This window comes from Delphinus delphis, chromosome 5 (assembly GCF_949987515.2).
Source record: "Delphinus delphis chromosome 5, mDelDel1.2, whole genome shotgun sequence".
Lineage (NCBI taxonomy): Eukaryota > Metazoa > Chordata > Mammalia > Artiodactyla > Delphinidae > Delphinus > Delphinus delphis.
Genome location: NC_082687.1, coordinates 56,097,030 through 56,119,347, shown reverse-complemented (window position 1 = coordinate 56,119,347; position 22,318 = coordinate 56,097,030). Strand labels below are relative to the sequence as shown.

The 22,318-nt window shown below is 34.9% G+C and overlaps 1 protein-coding gene across 1 annotated transcript in view; it reads right to left on the bottom strand.

The window, feature by feature from the left end:
• EPHA5 (EPH receptor A5) overlaps positions 1-22,318 on the bottom strand; it is a 318,271-nt gene that overhangs the window by 7,398 nt on the left and 288,555 nt on the right. Inside the window, exons 13-15 of the mRNA XM_060012452.1 lie at positions 14,692-14,753; positions 12,651-12,860; positions 9,834-9,983 (exon numbers count right to left, since the gene is read on the bottom strand). Coding sequence (XP_059868435.1) covers positions 9,834-9,983; positions 12,651-12,860; positions 14,692-14,753 — 422 coding nt within the window. The remainder of the gene's footprint in view (positions 1-9,833; positions 9,984-12,650; positions 12,861-14,691; positions 14,754-22,318) is intronic.

The following is a 22,318-nucleotide window of genomic DNA, read 5'->3' as shown; positions in this document are numbered from 1 at the left end:
AACAAAAAGAATAAAATATCTAGGAATAAACCTATCTAAGGAGACAAAAGGTCTGTATGCAGAAAATTATAAGACACTGATGAAGGAAATTAAAGGTGATACAAATAGATGGAGAGATGTATCACATTCTTGGATTGGAAGAATCAACATTGTGAAAATGGCTCTACTACCCAAAGCAATCTAGAGATTCAATGCAATCCCTATGAAACTACCACTGGCATTTTTCACAGAACTAGAACAAAACATTTTACAATTTGTATGGAAACACAAAAGACCGTGAATAGCCAAAGCAATCTTGAGAAAAAAATAAAAAACAGAGCTGGATGAATCAGGCTCCCAGACTTCAGATTATACTGCAAAGCTACAGTAATCAAGACAGTATGGTACTGGCACACAAACAGAAATATAGATCAATGGAACAGGATAGAAAGCCCAGAGATAAACCCATGCACATATGGTCACCTTATCTTTGATAAAGGAGGCAAGAATATACAGTAGAGAAAAGACAGCCTCTTCAATAAGTGGTGCTGGGAAAACTGGACAGCTACATGTAAAAGAATGAAATTAGAACACTCCCTGACACCATACACAAAAATAAACTCAAAATGGATTAAAGACCTAAATCTAAGGCCCAACACTATCAAAGTCTTAGAGGAAAACATAGCAGAACACTCTATGACATCAATCACAGCAAGATCCTTTTTGACCCACCTCCTAGAGAAATGGAAATAAAAACAAAAATAAACAAATGGGACCTAATTAAACTTAAAAGCTTTTGCACAGCAAAAGAAACCATAAAGAAGACCAAAAGACAAACCTCAGAATGGCAGAAAATATTTGCAAATGAAGCAACTGACAAGGGATTAATCTCCAAAATTTACAAGCAGCTCATGCAGCTCAATATCAAAAAAAGCAAACAACCCAATCCAAAAATGGGCAGAAGACCTATATAGACAATTCTCCAAAGAAGACATACAGATTGCCAACAACCACATGAAAGAATGCTCAACATCATTAATCATTAGAGAAATGCAAATCAAAACTACAATGAGGTATCATCTCACACCAGTCAGAATGGCCATCATCAAAAAATCTAGAAACAATAAATGCTGGAGAGGGTGTGGAGAAAAGGGAACACTCTTGCACTGCTGGTGGGAATGTGAATTGGTTCAGCCACTATGGAGAACAGTATGGAGGTTCCTTAAAAAACTACAAATAGAACTACCATACGACCCAGCAATCCCACTACTGGGCATATACCCTGAAAAAATCATAATTCAAAAAGAGTCATGTACCAAAATGTTCATTGCAGCTCTATTTACAATAGCCAGGACATGGAAGCAACCTAAGTGTCAATCGAAAGATGAATGGATAAAGAAGATGTGGCACATATATACAATGGAATATTACTCAGCCATAAAAAGAAATCAAATTGAGTTATTTGTAGTGAGGTGGATGGACCTAGAGTCTGTCATACAGAGTGAAGTAAGTCAGAAAGAGAAAAACAAATACCATATGCTAACACATATATATATGGAATTTAAGAAAAAAAAAAAAGGTCATGAGCAACCTAGGGGCAAGACGGGAATAAAGACACAGACCTACTAGAGAATGGACTTGAGAATATCGAGAGGGGGGAAGGGTTATCGGGAGGGGGGTAGGGTAAGCTGTGACAAAGTGAGAGAGTGGCATGGACATATATACACTACCAAACGTAAAATAGATAGCTAGTGGAAAGCAGCCGCATAGCACAGGGAGATCAGCTTGGTGCTTTGTGACCACCTAGAGGGGTGGGATAGGGAGGGTGGGAGGGAGGGAGACGCAAGAGGCAAGAGATATGGGAACATATGTATATGTATAACTGATTCACTTTGCTATAAAGCAGAAACTAACACACCATTGTTATGCAATGTTATGTTATAACATATGTTATAACACACCAATGTTATGTTATACGCCAATAAAGATGTTAAAAAAAGGCAATAACTATGTGATAGCGTCCGCAGAAAATATTACAAAAACTATAACACATGTTTAACATATCTAATGCATTAAAATCTCATGCATATTGAGAAATAAAATAATAAAACAATAAAATAAAATGACAAATAAATAAGAAATAGGTACTAATCAAAAATTTACAAAAGGGCTTCCCTGATGGCGCAGTGGTTGAGAGTCCACCTGCCGATGCAGGGGACACGGGTTCATGCCCCGCTTCGGGAAGATCCCACAAGCTGCGGAGCAGCTGGACCCATGACCCATGGCCGCTGAGCCTGCGCGTCCGAAGCCTATGCTCCACAGAGGGAGAGGCCACAACAGTGAGAGGCCCGCGTACCGCAAAAAAAAAAAAATTTACAAAAGAAAAAAATGCTAAATCAATTTTGAGAAATTATCACTAGTGATCAAATAAATGAATAGTAAAAATTAAAAGTACCATTTACACTCATATATTAATGGAAGCTCATTTATTTATTAATTTGCTTATTATAAGACTTCCCATTGTGGATAAGGACGGTGGTATTACCTTAATAACATATATGTACCAAAATTAAATCTTTTAGTATATTTTATATCATGAAATATTTAACTATGCAGTGAAAACAGTCATTTTTATTTACTTAAAACATGATATATTTTATAATGTGTTTTTCCCCAAAGCTGATACCAATTATGTCTATTTTTTTTCTTTAGCACCTATTTAAAAAAAATATTGTCTTTCCTTCATTGAGCAGCTAGTCTTATATGTGATTATGAAATGAATGAATTAAACCAATTCCTTAGTTTTAAAGGAATTAGTAAGTTATTTGATCTGAGAAATTATTTCCAGAATATATTACTTAACTTTATTTTCAGCTAAATTTTTATATATAAATATAATACTCTGTCTCTAAGTTAACTTAGAACTTGGCCCAGTAATTAGGTCATTGAATTTAATTCTAAATTAATGTTTAGAATTTATATTTAAAATAGATTTAGAGCTATAATTTTAGATTTTATATTTAGACATTTTGAAGTGATTTTTTTTTTTTTTTTCATTTTTACCTATTGTTCCTTTCATAGCTTGGGGGAGAAATGAATGGCATTAGTACTCTGGTGGTTTGTGAAATGCTGAAAATCTGCCAAAGTGCTATGTAGGCTGTTCATTTTACCATACAATTTATAATGTATGGCCAATGAGTCATAATCTCAATTGACTTTGTTATTACGATTACCTTTGTTAATTGAGGTGGTTGAGATGAACGAAAGAAAAGAGAAAAAAATAAAAAGACAACCAGAATTTTTACAGACAATCTGGCATCATTTCAGATTTCTATATCTGAAATATTATCATAAGCTATGCATTTTCTTGGCATTGACATGTAAATCAATAGTCTGAACACAATTTAAAGAATGCTGCCTTTCCTTCCAATACATAAAACCCAACACTGAGCACTTAATAAGGCACTCTTCAGTGGGTGGTGACTCTATTGGGCCCTTTCCATCATGCAAGGGTCATGGGCTCATCTTTCAGATACATATACCCATTCTGGTTTGCTTTTACCCACAGAGCCTCAGCTAGCATTATAAGGTTGGAATGTTTGATTCACAAACATGGACTCCCACTGAGCATATACCTTAACTAGAATATCCACCTCATAGTGAAGGATGTGTGAGCTAATCACATACTTAGTGATGTGCTCCTAAATATTTAACAACTGGCTCTTCTCGCAGGGAAAACAGATTTATAACATTTTCTCATTTATCTGACATAAATACTCGCTCCATGTCAACTGCAAGCTACCAACATAATCTCATTCAGGGAGAAATGTTCTGAAAATTCACCAGCTGATATGTGCTGGTTCCAGCAACCACTACACATAGTTCATCATCCAGAAGTGACTAGCCTCCCAGAATGCTGGAAGGCCTTTTAAAGGCACAGCTGAAGCACCAACATGGAGGCAACACTTTGATAGGAGTAGGTGTCATTATTCAGGATGCAATTTATGTATTAAATCAATTAACTCAGAAACTTTTATATTGTGCTTCATTCCCAGTAACTCTTGCCAGGCGACAAATGGTTATAGCTGTAACAAGGCACTTTGGACTACTTGTGCCCAGGTACAAGCACAAGAGAAGGTGAGTCACCGTGATGGCCAAGGTTATTGATACTGAACAGCAGGAGGCATTTGAGCTGTTTTCACACAGTTGGGGTGGGGAGAAATTTGTGTGGAATCCAGGTAATACTCTAAGGGGCTCTCTTGCTACCCCTTTATAACAGCTGTGGCCAGAAAATGCCGACCCCCAAGAGTAAAGGATTGATTCCGTCTACCAGTTAAGCCACGATGATCTGCCAAGTTGTTGGTGATGGGAAGTCAGAATGGATAGTGGAGGAGGGAGAGGCTAAGGACCAGATGAGGTCCTGAGATCAGCTGAAGCTACAGAGGCTGCATTTCAGTCCATAACCTGCCTCTGCTGAATTTCCCTTCAGAAAGAAAACCCCACAGAACCATGGAACAGATGCTTCCTGAACCTGTGTGGAAAAGTTGCTCTGTGTTGCAAAAGGGGTGGAGCATAGCAACCTCGAGAATCTGTCTCTCATATCTTCACCTACAGGGATGGAAATTGATCTACAGTCCTTAACCCTAAAACCTCTAAAATCCATCATCACATTTACACCAAGGCCATGTTTTACATAGGTTACTCCCAGTCAATTACAGAATATGGTAGTGATAAGATAGGCACATTCCTATGAGACTCCTATAACAGGCAATGCTGGCTTGAGGACTCCTTGGCGGCCTTGGCAACCTCTCTTAGAAGTGCACTTCAGCCTCAGATGCTGCCTCCAATCATCTTTCCTTTGATCTCTACTCTACCTGGGGTCAGATTTGTATCACAGTCTGACATCTCTCCCAGCTTCCTCTCATCCCTTCATGTTTGTCCTCACAAGCAATTCCCTTTAATAATACTAATGTGTATGTAATTCCCTCATGGCATAGGCTTCTTGAAGGATCTAGACTAGCCCAGGCTCATTGGTATCATAGGTACTAAGATGCAAATTGTATGTATATTATCTACATTCATATTTAACACATATTTGCAAAATAGAAATCATATACACATTTTACAGGTGAAATAGGTGACATTCCAGAAGGTTAACTATTGCCCACGTTCACATAAGTAACAAGTGGCAATGGAAAGATTCACATTTAAGTCTCTCTGGCATGCAGATATGCGGTCTTTCTATCCTGGTGCTGAGTCACACTATTGAAATGAGAAATAATTGCCTCCCAAGAAAATAATTTGGGACAGGTATGGATATTACCTCATGGAATCAGATTTCTTGCACCATAAGAAAAAAATTAATACCCAGAATTAAAATGAGCTATTTTGGAAGATAGTGCATTCTTTATAACAGGAGGTGTGAAAGTGTAGGCTGAATAAGTGAGTGCCAGGAAATTTATAGGGAACCTTTGAGCATTAGCTGTGTGTTTTGATGAATTAGGTTCTATATAGAGTGTGAGTGCCTGTGTTGCTTGGTATTTACTCAAAATTTCACAGATGAGTCCTTTAGTTACTATGAGATATGAAGCTTCCCCCAAAGTGACTAGAGTTTAATAATATATTCCTGGAAATTATCTCAAATGCCATAGAAATAGTTACAGATAGACCAATTTTCTTCCTAGGATTTTTTTTTCTGTCTCCAATAGCTATTAAAAATGTACTGAGAAAAAAAAAGAAAAAAAAATGTACTGAGTATGTCTTTTTCTTTGTATATCAATCTTAGATCAATAGAATTCCAGAGATTAAAGAGATCTTGGAAATCTGTTCAAGTCCATTCCCTTTATAATCATTGAAACTGACTGAGAGTTATAGAATCAAAGATGATTCTATTCTTTCAATTTCAGATTTGTGTTTTAGTTGTTTTTAAACAACAAGGTATAGGAATTTTAGACTGCAGTATTGATACTTCTTTATGTCTCATTTTTTCCAAAGGGGTAAGAATTTCCATGAGGATACCTACCAGTCCCTAAACTAATTACTTGCATCCAAGGACAGCATTATCCTTAGAAGACCAAGAGAAAGGCAAACTCAGCACAAAGTGAGTTCACATCCTTCTGCAGTCAAAGTTTTTGCTGCCTTAAAAGTAAGATTTAGGCTGACAGAAATGGTACTAGAAAGCTGAATGCCTAAAAAAAATTTTAAAAACAGATTACTTAAAACATTTTGAGTTTTTAAAACATTTTGTAATTTATGTGCTTAGTATACACTATGTATTCATACATTTCTGAATAAATACAAGAGAAAGACATTGTCACTAAATATAAAAATGCAATACAATGACATCTCTTCTTATTTGTTTTTTATTTTAAGTTCTGAAAAATGTTGAGATTTAAAATGTTTGCTGTAAATAAAGAAGCTTCTACTGACTACAGGATGTTATCTTAGCTTCCCAAGCTTGAATCAGAGTTCATGGTCTGATATGTACCTAAAATCATCTTAATCATTTTAGTTTATTTTTATTATGTGTTGTTATGGCTTTTCTCTGTGATAACAGAGGCAATCCTAAACCAAAAAAAAACCTACCGCAGCATTCTATCCCCCTGACACAGTGGAAGGTCTCCTCTGAGAGATTTAGATTATTCTGCATGTCTTGGTAATGTAACATTTTCATGGTGGCAAAGCCTTTTTAGAATCAGTATCTGGAATGTAGAGATGATGGGATACATCATTCAAAACTGCCGAATCAGTACTTCTATTTTGATTTCTGAGAATCTTTTTTCAAAAGAAATATTCAGTGATCATGATTTTCAAATACAGTAGATCTGTCATGTTTCTTAGATACAAATTTTGATGGAAATTGAGGCATACCAAACTTAATGCCATATCTAGAAACTAAATGCCACTAATGCTAGTAAACTTGCTGAGAAAATGCAAAGCATGTATTGGACCTTCTATTAAAGGCAGACATTTTAGAAAGATCTTTAACTGTAAAACATTTTTCTGTAAACCTCATTTAGATTCTTGGAAAACCCAGCCAATGCCAAAATATTAGTTTTTATTTTTATTATGTCCTAAAAATATTAGCACTTCCTTGTATTTTTCTAAATAGTTTGAAGTAAAGTTATCTGAAAAAAGTATCAAGGCTCTCAAATGGCTGAAATCAGGAAAAATATCTGTTCCGAATCCTTCACACTTCTTTGTTTCTATGTCCTCTTCTATATAACTTTATATTGTCCATTCACAATGAGCAGTGTGAGTGGACTGATCCTCTGATTATGGGATTGGACAATGGCATGTTGCAGGCTGGGCTTATTCTCACCCTTCAGCCATGGGGAAAATGAGCTCATATCTAGGCTAGCCTGCTGGTCTCTGAAAGAAGATGAGGGCCGTGTGGAGCAGAGCCAAGGTTTACCAGTATACATCAGTCAATCCCCAGGAGCATGAGTAAGCACAGTCTAGATCAGTTGAAACACTTACGAGTATTCACCTAGCATTACGTTCTACTTTGATCTATCATTTTATTTGTGACAGACACAGCTATATCAGGCATAATTTCCTATAATGTGAGTAATAATCCTACACATATTATATACATAGTTGGGAAAGACTAATAATTCCTACTGATGGAATCAGGATTCAAAATATCTCAAGTGAGAGGGAGTTATAATACTAAGCAAATAAGGGGTAAATGTTTTCCTTGAGTGAAGGGAGCAGGCTTGCTGGCATTACAGAATAAAATACTTTCACAAAAACTAAAGGGAAAAATGGCATTGAAATGAGCCTTGAGAGAAGTTAGAAGCCAAACCATACATCTCAAGTTAGCATTCGGCATTTATCTGGAGAGTAGCAAGCAGCAAATAGGTCTCATCTTTGTCTAGGCTAGATTAATTCATAATAATCATTATATATTGAATTGAATATTTTACATTCAATTAGAAGGTTGATCTAGGCTCACTGGTTGGAAATGAAAGGGAGGATGTAAACATTGATTCAATTGGAAACAGTGTAGTGGTTAGGTATTAAAATTTTGGAGAACCAGATTGAAATTTCTGGTATAACTTTTATTATTTTTGTGGCATTAAGAAAATCATTTAATCTCTTAAGTTTCAGGTTATTAACAGCCAGACAGAAATAATATCTCTCTGATGGGTTGTTAAATGTGTGACAAGAGTTCAATACTTTGGCCATAGTCCTGCCCCTAAAATCATAAGGTTGAAGACAATAGATACTACGTTCTCTCAAATTGAGAGAAACAGAGGTCAGTATCCCTTTACTAGGTCAAGCGAACAGGGCAAAAGAAAACTAGTTGTAGCAATTTAGATGACTAAAAGAAAGGGAGACTCACTGCCTTGCAGTATGCTTGTTGAGAGACGGGAATCCATCAGTCTAATTTACTATCGCTATCCGAAAAGAATGCTGTGAAATATTTCTTGGGAAAGCCACAGGGTGACCCTGGCTTCTCATCTGGGGAAATCTGAAGAAGACAGGGTGGCTGGGGCAGCCTGCAATAATATCTAAAAGAGGGAAAACTGGTAGAACATCAAACAAGGATGTGCTTTCCTCAGGTGAAGCAGACATGTGTAAGGTACCATTAGAGACTGTGAAGTGGGGAGCAGACGGCAAGCGCAAGGAACTCTGGGACATCTCAGTTGGAGTACATCCTCTTCTTTAAGGACCTTGCAGAGAGGAAAGCAAGAATCTGACAATTCTTCCTTACCAATCTTGCTACTTAGGGTCAAGTTGGCCCTGCAGTTGTGGAAAACACTTTGAAATGGATATAAGATTGACTCTGATTTAGATTGGACTTGGATTTTTATATCTGAAAGTGAGTCAATTACTGGCATGGTACTGTTGATTCACCAAAATGCAGCCGGAGAGCTAAAGCACCTGTCTAATAATCCCTGAAGGCATAGGAGCAGGAGATTTTACAGAGCATGGATGAAAGAAATAATTGGAGAAAAAAATAAATCTTTTAAATCAGCATGGTATTTAGTTAAGACTGTTCATTATACTGGTTTTTATATAAAGAAGTAATGAGCTATTAGTTGGTAAATCATTTAAAACAAAGTATGGCATATAATAAGGGCTCAATAAAAGATAGCTTTTATAATTATTTGAAGAAAAAATATCAAATTTCAATGCAATCCAAAATAGAAAGGGCTATATCGAATAGTAACAATGGAAAATTAAAAAGTCAAACACCAAAGGCCATGTAGTCAGGCATCATTCTGAACTTGAATAGAAGATTCTTGCATGGTTTCTTTAATTCCAGGATTCTATTATTCTAAGCCTGAATTATTTCTCCATGTGGGAAAAAAATCTGTTTTTATCCCAAATTAAATAGACAATATTACTCTTCCTACTTTTTTTTAATGTAAAGGTACAGATTATTTCTTTTTATCCTCTAAGAACATCCACTATTAAAGCAATGTCATTCACCCTTTTGGTTTGGAGTTTTAGCTCCCTTTATCAAGTGCATGTCATAAAAACTTGTCTGTCAGTATTCATTCTTTGATGGCTCTTTCTTCATTTTTGAAAATGATACTGACATAAAATGAGTGACACAGCACTACAGTACTGCTAGGACTGTCTGGCAAGATTTTATATAACAGTAACTTGCTTTCCTTTGTACTAACTTATTTTGAGCTTCTGCATAAAGGATTTTAATAACAACAAAACAGATCAGAGGTTAAGCAAAGAGCATTTCACTTTTTTAAGCAACTGTCATTTTCAGAAATATATATTATATACATACATACACACACACACACACACACACACACACACACACAGTCTCCCGAATCAGAGAACTGTTTCAATTCAAACTTTAGGGGGAGTAGTTCCATACTTACATCTTGGTTGGTCATCTCCCAGTAGGGTCTCTCTCCATAAGACACAACCTCCCACATCACGATCCCATAGCTCCAGACATCACTGGCAGAGGTAAACTTTCGGAAAGCTATAGCTTCTGGGGCAGTCCATCTGATTGGAATTTTGCCTCCCTACAATTGAAAAAGAAGAAAAAAATTCCCACATACTTCAAATGTATCTAGGGATACTGCTTCCTCACTGAAAAGATCTAGAAAGAGATGTAGCATTTTTAAGTGAATCTGTTTGACAGCATACAGTCTCTTTTCACATATCTCAGCCCATAAGCACTTGTAGGTTGACTACTAATTGGCTGGCTGGAAGCTTTCTAGTTTAAATTCTGTTTGACTACTGGAACACATACAGGACCCACATCTCAATTACAGTATCAGGATGGCAGCTTTAAGTGGGGAAAGCAGGCAGTCAGGCAAATCAATAAGGTAACTTTCATGACTTTCTAACAGAAAGTAAAAGACTCAAATTCCCAAGGTTCTTTTTTCCTTTAATATAGGACTGTAAATAGAAAGTCTTGATTGCTGAATGTAACCATGAGAAGTTTAAATGTTAATAAGACAAGCATGAAAATCAGATATGTTAAAAACTTAGACTTTCTCCTGACACCGTGCAATTTCTTTTAGACTTGATTTCTCTTATTTCCCATTGTCATATTTTTGTGTGTGTTTGGTCAAACTGTTTTTTGGTTTTTTTTTAACCAAAAAGGTAAGTATCTAAATGAGATTCAACCAAATTAAAAATTATTAAAATTAGATTATGGGGGAAGACTTACAACATTATCAAGTTTGGGGTTTTTACATGATAAAAACAATGATTTGGTAAGTTTTCTCCTAGTTTACAAGATAACACTTTTATATCCCACCCCTTTCAGGGTAAACTTTTTTCTCCTCATTTTTAAAAGAAGAAAAATCAATGCAACCAAACATTTCATCTATAAGCAAATATATTTTAAAAGAGAGAAAGAGAGAAGTGAGTGTTTTGAATATTTTCCTGTAAAAAGACTAATATATGCCTTCCTGTTTTGCAGGAAGAAAAGAAAATTAATTCACATACTAGAAAAAATGGGACAAACTTTCTTTATGAACCAAAGTTTCAGGATATATGAAGAAATAACAATTTCATGTAATGCTTAAAATTGTTCTGAGTTGATGTTAATTTGAATTATTGAAACTAAGTTTGAATTATTTGCTCCTTAGAAATATGGTAGCAGCACATTGAGAAGACTTTCCTGAAACATAACTTTTGTTAATTAATTATTCATAGGCAAGATCACATTATTAGGCCTGGCTATGTGGCACTGGGATCATCTATAATTATTACAATTCCTCTTGAAATTGTAATTTGTCGATTACTTTAAACTTCAGCCTAGAAATTTTCTCCTGGTCCTCTGACCATCATATTGGACATCAATATTATCTGAAGTTCCCTTATTGGCTCATCTCTCAATATATGGCTTTTCCACAAAGTGCTGCCACACCCCATTTCCCAGGAGTAAGTCTTGAGGGTCTCAGGATCTCTGGCTCCTCTCCCCCTCCCTCTCCACCAGCATGACACATTCACACAGACCTTGACAAATTTACTTTATGCATTTAACTGAGACACCAACCAGTCATGCTGGGAATGGGTTTTTTTATAACCCCAATCTTGTTTAGGCCAAGTTTATTAAATGTAACTCTAATCCCAGGAGAATTCCTAATTGAGGTTTCATTTAACTCAAATAATGACAATAATAATTAGGTCTAGAAGGAAAGGCGTATTCCACCAATTAATTTATTGATTTATTAAGCTGATAATTTGAAGGCTTTGTTTGCTTAGATAAGTCACTCATGATCTTCAGCATAGTATAATCCTTAACTATCCATAAGTCACAATGCAACAATGAAAAAAAAACAGCCTTGTAATCTATAGTTTATTGTTAGACTATGAGTAGAAGTAATTTTAAAACGTTGAATTAAATAAGAAAATGTGTAACATCTATCATAAGAATAAGAGATGACAAAAGTATTCTGTATTGAAACAAAAGTTAGCCACATTGTATAGTGAAAAAGATATAATGATAAATTCCTGTCTTCATAAGAAGTTTAAACATTGAGGATATCTTGATGCCCTTCAGAAGATTTAGAATTAAACAAATGTAGTTTATTAAAAGGGATTAAAATTCAAGAAGTGCAATACATAGACTGTCCAGAAAATTCTGTTACATCAATTCCCACAGTTTTCCACAGAAAAAACTGTCAATTATACAACAGCAATTCAGGAAGCAATTACTTTGCTGGAAAAGGGTGTTGATTTATGCTAATTATGACAATGTGAATTAGTGACCAATTTTCCATATATGTGAGCTTAACAATTTACATAGTATAAAAGAAATTAGGCATTAAAATACCGCCAGTAATGTTAATATATGTGTATATAATATATTTATTGCTTTTAATGCAGGAGATTCTCTCTTTAACTTTTTCTTTTACGTTTACTACTCTATATGATTTTATGAGTTGTATCCACTATGAACTCAAACTTTTTATTTTCAGTATCTGCAAGGAAAAAATGAACTACTAAGACTCATAAAGTGAATACTTGGCTTATCTGAATTTAATATTTGAATTTTCTGATATCTAACAAGGAGAGTTATCTGGATTTTTTTAATCCACCTTCCCCTTTTTCTCTCTCTTTTTTCCTATATTGGAGGAATTTCTTTTTTCTTTTTTTTTCTATTTCCTTTAAAATCTTTAAATATTAAAAGTCTCTAGTCTAGTATTTCAGAAATTCATTCTGTTAGCTCTTACCCTAGTGGTGTAGGCTGCTTCAGGATCATCTTCCAGTACCCTGGAAAGCCCAAAGTCAGACACTTTGCACACAAGGTTACTATTTATTAAGATGTTTCTGGCAGCAAGGTCTCTATGCACGTAGCCCATGTCAGAAAGGTACTTCATTCCTGCAGCGATGCCTCTCAGCATACCAACCAGCTGGATCACAGTGAACTGCCCGTCATTTTTCTGTAAAGATTATATAGAAATATTAGTCCTACAACCCCAATCACTAAGGGAAAATATGAAAGGATCTTCCTTCAATCCCCAAATTAATATACACTACTACCAAATTCATATGCAATTTCTATCTGAAGGAGAATGGGAAAAGTTAAGCAATAGATAGTTAACTTGATAATGCGTAACAGTCCTCTGCTCGGTCAAAGCAGATAAAGGCTTTGAAAGCCCTTGACCAAAATCTCACTTATAGTTGCTCTTTTCTGCATTGTAATCCTTTATTCTCAGTCATCAGAGGAGTGTTTTCATCTCTTCAACCTAGTGCCTGCCTTGGGTTAACACTGCACATTTTTGAAGTGACTTAAAAGAAGCTGGCTGGTTAGGCATATTGGGGTAAGGAAGAAGTGGCCAGAGGAAGTAAGGGAGAATCTGCAATAGCAGATGGGGGAGGGAGGGACTGAACAATGACCAGGAGAATGTTAGCATTTCTTGGAAGCTTGCTGTCTTTGTCAAGGGCACTGGACTTGGTGCAGACACACAGAATAAGGCTCAACTGATGCTTATTTTGAAATAAAGGAATGATGTGACCTTAAGAGACTGAAGAACTTAAATATATGTATTAGAAATTTGGCAGCAGAATCTGGTAGAGGCTGGAGATTGAAAGGGAAGTTTGCCTTGTCAGTGGACCCCTGTCATATTCAATGCACAGGCCCTTCTTAATAATCGTCATTAATGCCACTATCCCATTACTTTTAATAATAGCAATAGTTGCTATATTGAAAGTGAAAAGCTGCCAGACTACAGGTTTAATCAGGCCTGCAAACATGTTACATTGTCTAGCACATGCTATTTATTAATAAAATGAATTGCCAATGTTTAAAATTTGAAGACTTGCATATTTAAAAATACAATCTTTTCCTAAAATCCAGAAGATCTGACAACATTGGCTATTGTCTGTTATCACATAATGACTCTGCTGGTACAAGTAGTGACTGGCCCTCAGATGAGTTATGAGTCTATTTGACTCTTTCATTAATATAGATGATTTTCATGGGCTTTTTAGACATTTTCCTTATTCTGCCTGATATACTTTGAGAGAGTTAAGTACTTTTATTTGTTCTTTTAAAAAAATTTTTGTTGAAGTATAGTTGATTTACAATGTTGTTTTAGTTTTTGCTGTATGGCAAAGTGAATCAGTTACACATATACATATATTGACTTTTTTATAGATTCTTTTCCCATATAGACCATTACAGAGTATTGAGTAAAGTTCCCTGTGCTATACAGTAGGTCCTTATTAGTTATCTATTTTATACATAGTAGTGTAGTGTGTATATGTCAATCACAATCTTCCAACTTATCTCCCCTCCCCCCATTTCCTCCCCTGGTAACGGTAAGTTTGTTTTCTACATCTGTGACTCTATTTCTGTTTTGTGAATAAGTTCAATTGTACCATTTTTTTAGATTCCACATATAAGCGATATCACATATTTGTCTTTCTCTGTATGACTTACTTCAGAGAGAGTTAAGTACCTATAAAAGCTTCTCTTTTTCTCCTTTCCTTCCTTTCTTTCCTCCTTCCTTCCTTCCCTCTTTTATTTTTTTTTTGGGGGGGGCACATTAACATACACTTAAATAAAACCGTAGAGACACATAATTTGGATTTGTATACATTTTCTGAAGTGGATAATTTTCAAACCAAAGTTAATTTTTGTAGTATAATTATCCTGACTCCAGATATTTCTATTTAAAATTTAGCTTTAAAGTGGCTGGATTTCAACTTCAACATCATGGTCAATATATGAATAACACTTTGAATAGTTACATTTGTCTCATATCTTACCTTTAAAAATGTATCTAAAGAGCCATTTTCCATATACTCTGTCACTATCATCACTGGTTTACCTGAAAAGAACACAGTGGTATAAACTGTTGCTTTTAGATTTTGTATGCTTATCTAGGAAAAGTTTACTTGGAAGTTTTTATTGTTGTCCAAATTATATACATCTGTTAAAAAAATAGTCCTTTTTGAGTAGCAAGTAAATTTATGACATGATGATATCTTAGTATATACTAAATTGGGTCAGTGAGAAGAAAGTATCACAAGAATGATAAAGATTGACATTTAAGATTCAAAAACCCATAATTTTCAATACCAAAATCAATTTATGTAGAAAATGAGTTTAAGGATGAATTTTATTTTAATAGAGGTAATGATATAAAGTGCCAAATAATAATATCCAGCAAAGCACTGAAAACATATTCATCTTCCTCACAGTTCTAAATAAAAACTCCTGTCCAGTCTAACTACCCTGTTTATGATCCCTGGAATATATGTTGTATTTTCCAAACTTTATTTCTATGTTCTTATAATTCATTTACTTATGGCTACCTCCCTTTTCCCTCTCTGCCACATACTTATGATCTTTATCAACCCCAATTTTTTCATTCTTCAAAACCCTGTTCTGATTCCTCTTGCTGTCTGGAAACTTCTCTTGTAATCATCATACTGATGGATGAGGTCCTCCTCTTTTCATGTCTGATATAAAACTGTAGCTAGATAGACTCTGGAGCTACACTGCTTGGCTTTGTATCCCAGATCAATCACTTATTATCAAGTGATCTTGGGCAAATCAATTCTTATCTCTGTATCTCATTTTTCTCATCTGTAAAACGGAGATATTAATGGCACCTGCCTCATAGAGTTACTGTGAGTATCCACCAAGTCATACTGTTACCCTGGTCACTTAAAATAGTGCCTGTCACTTAGAATTTTCTATGTATTATTATTTTATAAACTTTATCAACTTTGTATCTGTGGGGTTTCATTGCTAGATATAAGTCGACTAAGAAAATAGATCATATTTTATCCCTCATAAAATTATGGCAGTTAGTGTGTAATATGTCTGTGATACAAGATGAAAAATATAAGATCAAAAATCTTTGCTATAGGGCTTCCCTGGTGGCGCAGTGGTTGAGAGTCCACCTGCCGATGCAGGGGACACGGGTTTGTCCCCCGGTCCGGGAAGATCCCACATGCCGCGGAGCGGCTGGGCCCGTGAGCCATGGCCGCTGGGCCTGCACGTCCGAAGTCTGTGCTCCGCAACGGGAGAGGCCACAACAGTGAAGGGCCCGCGTACCGCAAAAACAAAAACAAAAACAAAAACAAAACCTTTGCTATATGAAAAAATATCTAAAACATGGTTGTTAGTTTTATCACTCCACGCTAACCTCACTATTTTAAAACATGCCCCTTTACTCTTTGATAAAAGTATACTACATACAATTTTAGTGTTAATTTAAACTATTTTTAGGTAAGTAAAAAAAGACCTTATGATAGTAAAATTCTATCTTGTATATCTATTAATTAACTTTTTATATTATAAAGGGAAACAGGGCCTATTCAATTATGAAATGCACTGTAATTAACTTAATGGCATTCTCCAGAAGGGTATCTGTATTTTACTTAAGAAATGATTCATTCAGGTCATAGAGTTAGAACTTTTATATTTATTCATACAACATTAGTCTGAAATGTAAACAGAGATATAGAAAGTTAGACAATTGCATGAAAAAGAAATAACTAGAAAGAAAAAGGAATTTTCATTCCAAAATCACTTAAAACTCACTATTTAGTATAATAAGGTAGGTCAGTCTAATTTCTCACTCAGACAATTATCTTCTTTTAAAATACTTTAGAAGCATTATTCTTTGAATGAAATGTGACAAGTAATGCTACAAAGGCAGATGCATTTCTCCTCCTCTTTAAAGTTTGTAAAAGTTATTTAAAAAGGTTGTCTGAAAAATTCATTTGTCATATATTTGTACTATGCCTACGTTAGGTAAAACATCCCATGTGTAGAGAATATACATTGGAGATGTCATTTGATTTGAATTTGGAAGATTGAAAGGGTCACTCGTGTAATAAATGGTGACAGATATTTCAGGAAGAAGAGGCAGCATGGGCCAAGGTATCTTGTCATGAAAGAGTTCATCAAGTTCAAACATGGCTAGAGGGCTGAATTTTGCTTTGTAATTCAGGAAGTGACAGGAGATGAGTTGGGGAATGTTGATTTTTAAAACTGACTGGAAATACAATACCTTAGTTAGAAAAAAAAGAATGACTCGTTGTATTTGTAAATGGCCAAGACAACGTAACAGAAAAAAGGATTATAACTGCATTTTCTCCTTACTATGGCTGTAATCTAAGTTCATGAATTGAGATATGCTTCCAATTTAACTTCATTTTAATGATGCCACACCCATTTTAATGGTCCTCAGACAAACTCTAAATAGACAAAATTTTGCTTTAGGCCCTTTTGGTCCCATTCTTACATCCTAGAGCCTATTTCCGGCTTTTATTAATGTTGAAGCCCCTTTTCCTTCAAAAGTCCAGAATTAATATGCTTCCCCAAGGGTGACAGCCAAAATATTTGATAACTGCTTTGGCACAGGGACCTACATGTCTGAAGTTCAACCAACCGTAATGCTGGAATATCAGAACGTCCTGGTGTACCAGACATCACCTCTTCATCTGCCTGATTTCAGGAATTCAGAAGTACCCAGAGATGAAGCTGAGTAAGCATATAAAAGGGTAACCCTGGCTTCAGCTTTTTATCAAATAGCATGGGAGTATTTCAATAAATTTACAGCTAATAGAGCCAAAAAATATGTATTTGCTGAACACCAGCCCTGATCAAATTAGGGAAAGGGCTACATTTTCTAGAATCAGCCTGTGTTTCTAGGAATATGTTCTGTGTAGATCTGACTCTCACTTACAGAAATCCATTGAGGGAGTTGTCATAGTTTAATTGGAATTGGAAGAACTGAATTCCAGCAGATATCCAGAGAATATAGTCTTAGCTTTCCCTCATTGGTACCTCTCAGCTCCTACCACATGAGCAGATGCCTTGTCCATCAAAGTGAAGGCCTAATCAATGTCTACAATTATCTACTCTACCACAAGCCTTTTATTATTACAGCACTTCTCCTATATTACTACTTCAAAACCTTCAGTTTCCTTCTATTCTCTTTTTCTAGAGAACAGAAAACTTTTTCTCAGTTTCTTTCTCTTCTCTCTGTCTATCCTCTAATTTTTTAGACCCTCTTCTTACAGCTATGGGTTAGTGTTAAATATTTACTACTCCTCACCCAAGGTCTCCTGAGCAGGAGTTGGATAAAATCCCTATGTAAAGATACCTCTTTCTTGGGTAAATTTGTTCCTTAAATTCAACCCAGATTCACTGAGCTTAGACGAAAGAATTCATACTCTAAAGAGAATGACTGATCAGAAACTTTATTGATATTGAATAATATATATTTGGAAAGAAAAAGTAATTGCTTTTTAGGGAGATCTGCACCTGGTATTCCTCCTATAAGATTTTTTTTTTTAGTATTCATCACTTAGCTTTAGAAGTCAGATTCATTATTTATGATAGTGTAGGTTTTGAAAAATATGATAGGGACCTAAAACACCTCTTTTATTTCAGAAAATGGGGGAAAAGCAATTAAAATGCATGTTTGCAAACAAGCATGATCTTTTGTTGACAAGAATAAGACAGTTCAGGACTCATTTGATTATTTCTCATGCTTAAGCCATTTTAATGATAATTATATTTAGTTTGGCATATGTTTTGTCTCAGTTCTTGCTAGCCTGCAAAAATGACATAGATTAATTAATGTGGCTTTACTCTAACCATTGTAAATTCAATAAAATGGTATAAATCATTTTCCATTATCCAGCTTGAAGTACAGACAAAGAGTAAATCTGCCAATAATTTTGAAAGCATATTATCAAAAATCAATATAAAAAGAGCTCATAAAGCATGTCAAAACATGATTTTAATCACAGAGTAGAGTTTTTACATTACTTCATAATATTTACTGAGGACCCAGTTCAGGCAGAGTCTAAGTAGTAATAGAAACACATTATTTGTGGAATTCACCAACCTCATATTTCATCATTTGGTATTGATAATCATAAAAGAACTACAGTTTATTGATATACTGAGTGCCCACTTACAAGGCATGATGTTATTTTTAATTGTAATCAAAATTCTATAACAGTGATATTACAAAAGACTCTTTTCAGAGAAAGAAAAGTGAGACTTAAAATGATTCAATATATTACCTGAGTTGATTAGTGCAAGTCGTATAAGAAACAAAGTTGGGAATCAAATTCATGTCCACCTGACTATAAAAGTTGTTTTCCTTCCCTCCATACTATGATGCTTATAATTTCCAAATATTTATTTTAAATTTTAAATTTAAAATCTCACAAATATTTAGTCTTTTGTGATAATATAAGTTTGATAATCATGACTATGCCATACCAAACTATTCATGCATTAATGGCAGATCTGGTAGGGTTTCAGTTGCTTTCAATAAATAATATGTTTTTATGTATGATCATTACTTATATATGCTCCAAGCGTTTTGAAGTGTTCGATAGTGAAGTGGATAGGTCTTGGATTCCACTTATATGAAGTATCTAAAGTAGTCAAACCCATAGAAACAGAAAGTAGAATGGTGGCTGCCAGTGGCAGGGGGAGGGGGAAAGAAGGAATTACTGTTCAATAGGTATAAAGTTTTAGTTATGCAAGACAAAAAGTTTCTAGAGATCAGCCATACAACATTGTGCTTACAATTAAAAAAACTGTATCTACACCTAAAAATTTAATAGGGTAGATATCATGATATGTGGGTTTTTCTTACCACAGTAAAACAAAACTGCATTTGCTTCCTTAGTAAGTGATTTTTTTGGTGCTAACGTCCAACAAAATCCAAGAGAGAAGAGAACACGCCATTTCTGGTAAAGCAGTCTTTTTTCACAAGCTGTATCAAAGTTAGGTGAGACAAACTTTGGGGAGTGTTGATTTAGTCCTTGCTTTTCAGAGCATGGCCCTTGACAAGTGGCATAGCTATCACCTGAGAGCTTGCTGGAAAGGCAAAATCTCAGTGCCCAATCCAATCTATTAAAACAGATTCTGCATTTTAGCAATATCCTCAGAGGCACGTTGTATTTTGAGAAACACTGAACTAGGCTACATCACAAGAGTTGCAACTAAATCTGGGCTTATTATTTTATTTGCATTGGTACTACCTGCTTTTCTGAAACCACGAGTGCATCAAAAAACACGTGGTACCACTTAAGGGTATAAGGGAGCATTTGATTTAGAAACATCACAATTCACTGGAAAACAACTGTCACTGGTTTCGCTTACAAACATTTTACAAGATTTGTAAATAATTAAAAGTAAGCCTGTGCTTATACTTATATATCTATAGTTTTATTTCACTACGCCATTTTATTTGGGTTGTATTCCATTTAGTACATTAACACTTGTAGCTGTCTGAAATTACTTGTATTTTTACTCCAAGGGAAGCTTGGAATAAGAAATATCATGATTCAATTATTAATGGTTAATGGTCACCCAGAAAATGGGACCCTGTGCTTGTAGTAGGAATAGATAATGCTTATCAAGCGGGGGAATGTGAAGGGAGGATGAAGTATGGGGCAATCAGAACTTAGAAAGGTACTCAGATATTTTAATTCCATTATGACCCTTATTTATTGGTTAACACTTTAGGGAAAACTACTTTTAAAATTATGTAATTTTAATTTTAGGAAAGACTATAAAATCAAAAGCCTCTATACCTTACCTGAAATGGAAACACCAAATGTTTCTATTAAATAGAAATTCCAAATTTTCCATAATATCCTCTTTTATTTCAGATTGTTTATATTGATATAAACTTTCTCATTAGCTGCTCATTTCTCAAATTAAAAATAAATTAGAATTGCTCTGACATTAGCAAAGGTGGATAATTACTTGTGGAGTCAGCAGTGATCGACTTTGCAGAGGAGCTAAGCAATCTAAGAATTAACAATGTGACAGCTTTGTTTTATTAGTAATGAAAATGACTTTAAAAACACAAGGTTTAATTTACTAATAATCAATCTTTGAGCCAGGAAATCTCTGTTTCTATAGATATATATCTTTCAGGTGAGTAGAATTTAGATTTTATCAGAAAAAGTCCTTGTAAATATCTAATAAATATCTTATGTTTATTTATTATACCTTTCTCTTTGCCCTAATAATGAAAAACTAGTATCAAATTAATGAGCTGGCTTCCATTTCTACTGCCGTGTTAAATTTGTTTATTTCCATCATGGTTTATCACTGATAATGGCTCATAGAATTGTTTCCTTTTGTGAAAGGGAAGATATAAAATTCAAGCATATTCATACTGCAAACATTTTCATTTATACTCCTCAGAATCCAATCTTATACACAACATCTGTAATTGGGTGCTTATAAGCCTCTCAAAAGTAACGTGTCCAAAACGGAACTACTGATTACCAACCACAATCTTGCTCCTCCTGGAATTTTCCCCATAACTGACAATTCCTTTCTTCAAGGTACTCAGGACAAATAATTTATAATTATCATTGACTTCTCTTTTTCTCATATTCCACATCTAATCCACAAGAAGACTTACTGTGATTGCCTTCAAAATATCTATAGAATTCAACTACTACTCACCATCTTGTTAGATTACTACCCTGATCTAACCCATAATGAGGTGTGAATAATGACAGTAGTCTCCTCCCTGTCTCCCCATTTCAACACTGGCTTCTACCATCTTTATTCAACACAGCATCCTGACTGATCCTGTTAATGTAGAAATAAGATTCTATCACATCTTGGCTCCAAGGCTCAGAATAAGAGGCAGTCTTTGCAGGGACCAAGGTGTTCACATACTGTCTATTCTCCTATTAAATCTTCAAGTTAAGCTCTTACCAGACTCCTCTCATTCATTCCACTGAAGCAACGCTGGCCTTGTTTTTTCTTGAACATTCTATGCAAGTTCCATTCGAGTCTTGCAGGTTCTTCTTTCTACAACACACTGCCTGCCCCCAGATATCTGTAAGGCTCACACATTCACTTATTCAAGCCTTATCAGAGAGGCCTTTCTCTAAATAAAATAGAAACTACCAACCCTCAATAGAAACAATCCATAATCTCCTAACTTAGCTTTACTTTTTTCATTTAATATATTATAAATGTATTTGCTCAATTAGTTTTTCTCCCCTACCCAAAGGTAAGCTCCATAAAGGCAGGAAATCAGTCTGTTTAATCTCTGCTGTATCCCACTGATTAATAGGAATAGACATGTATTAGGTGATCAATTAATACCTTTTGAATAAATAAATGTTTCTTGTCAAGTGTATACCAAATAATAAAAATGAGGTTAGTAATGTACACTGTAAGAGCTTGGGTTTTGGAGTCATGCAGAACTGCTTTTAAATCTGGTATTATCCTATGCTAGTTTTATGATATTGGATAAGGTATTTAACCTCCTTAAGGTTAATTTTTCCTATCTGTAAAATGAGAACAAATACTAGTGTCTACAGGATAGCATTATTGTGCAGATTAAAGAAGATAATATATAAAGAACATTAACTT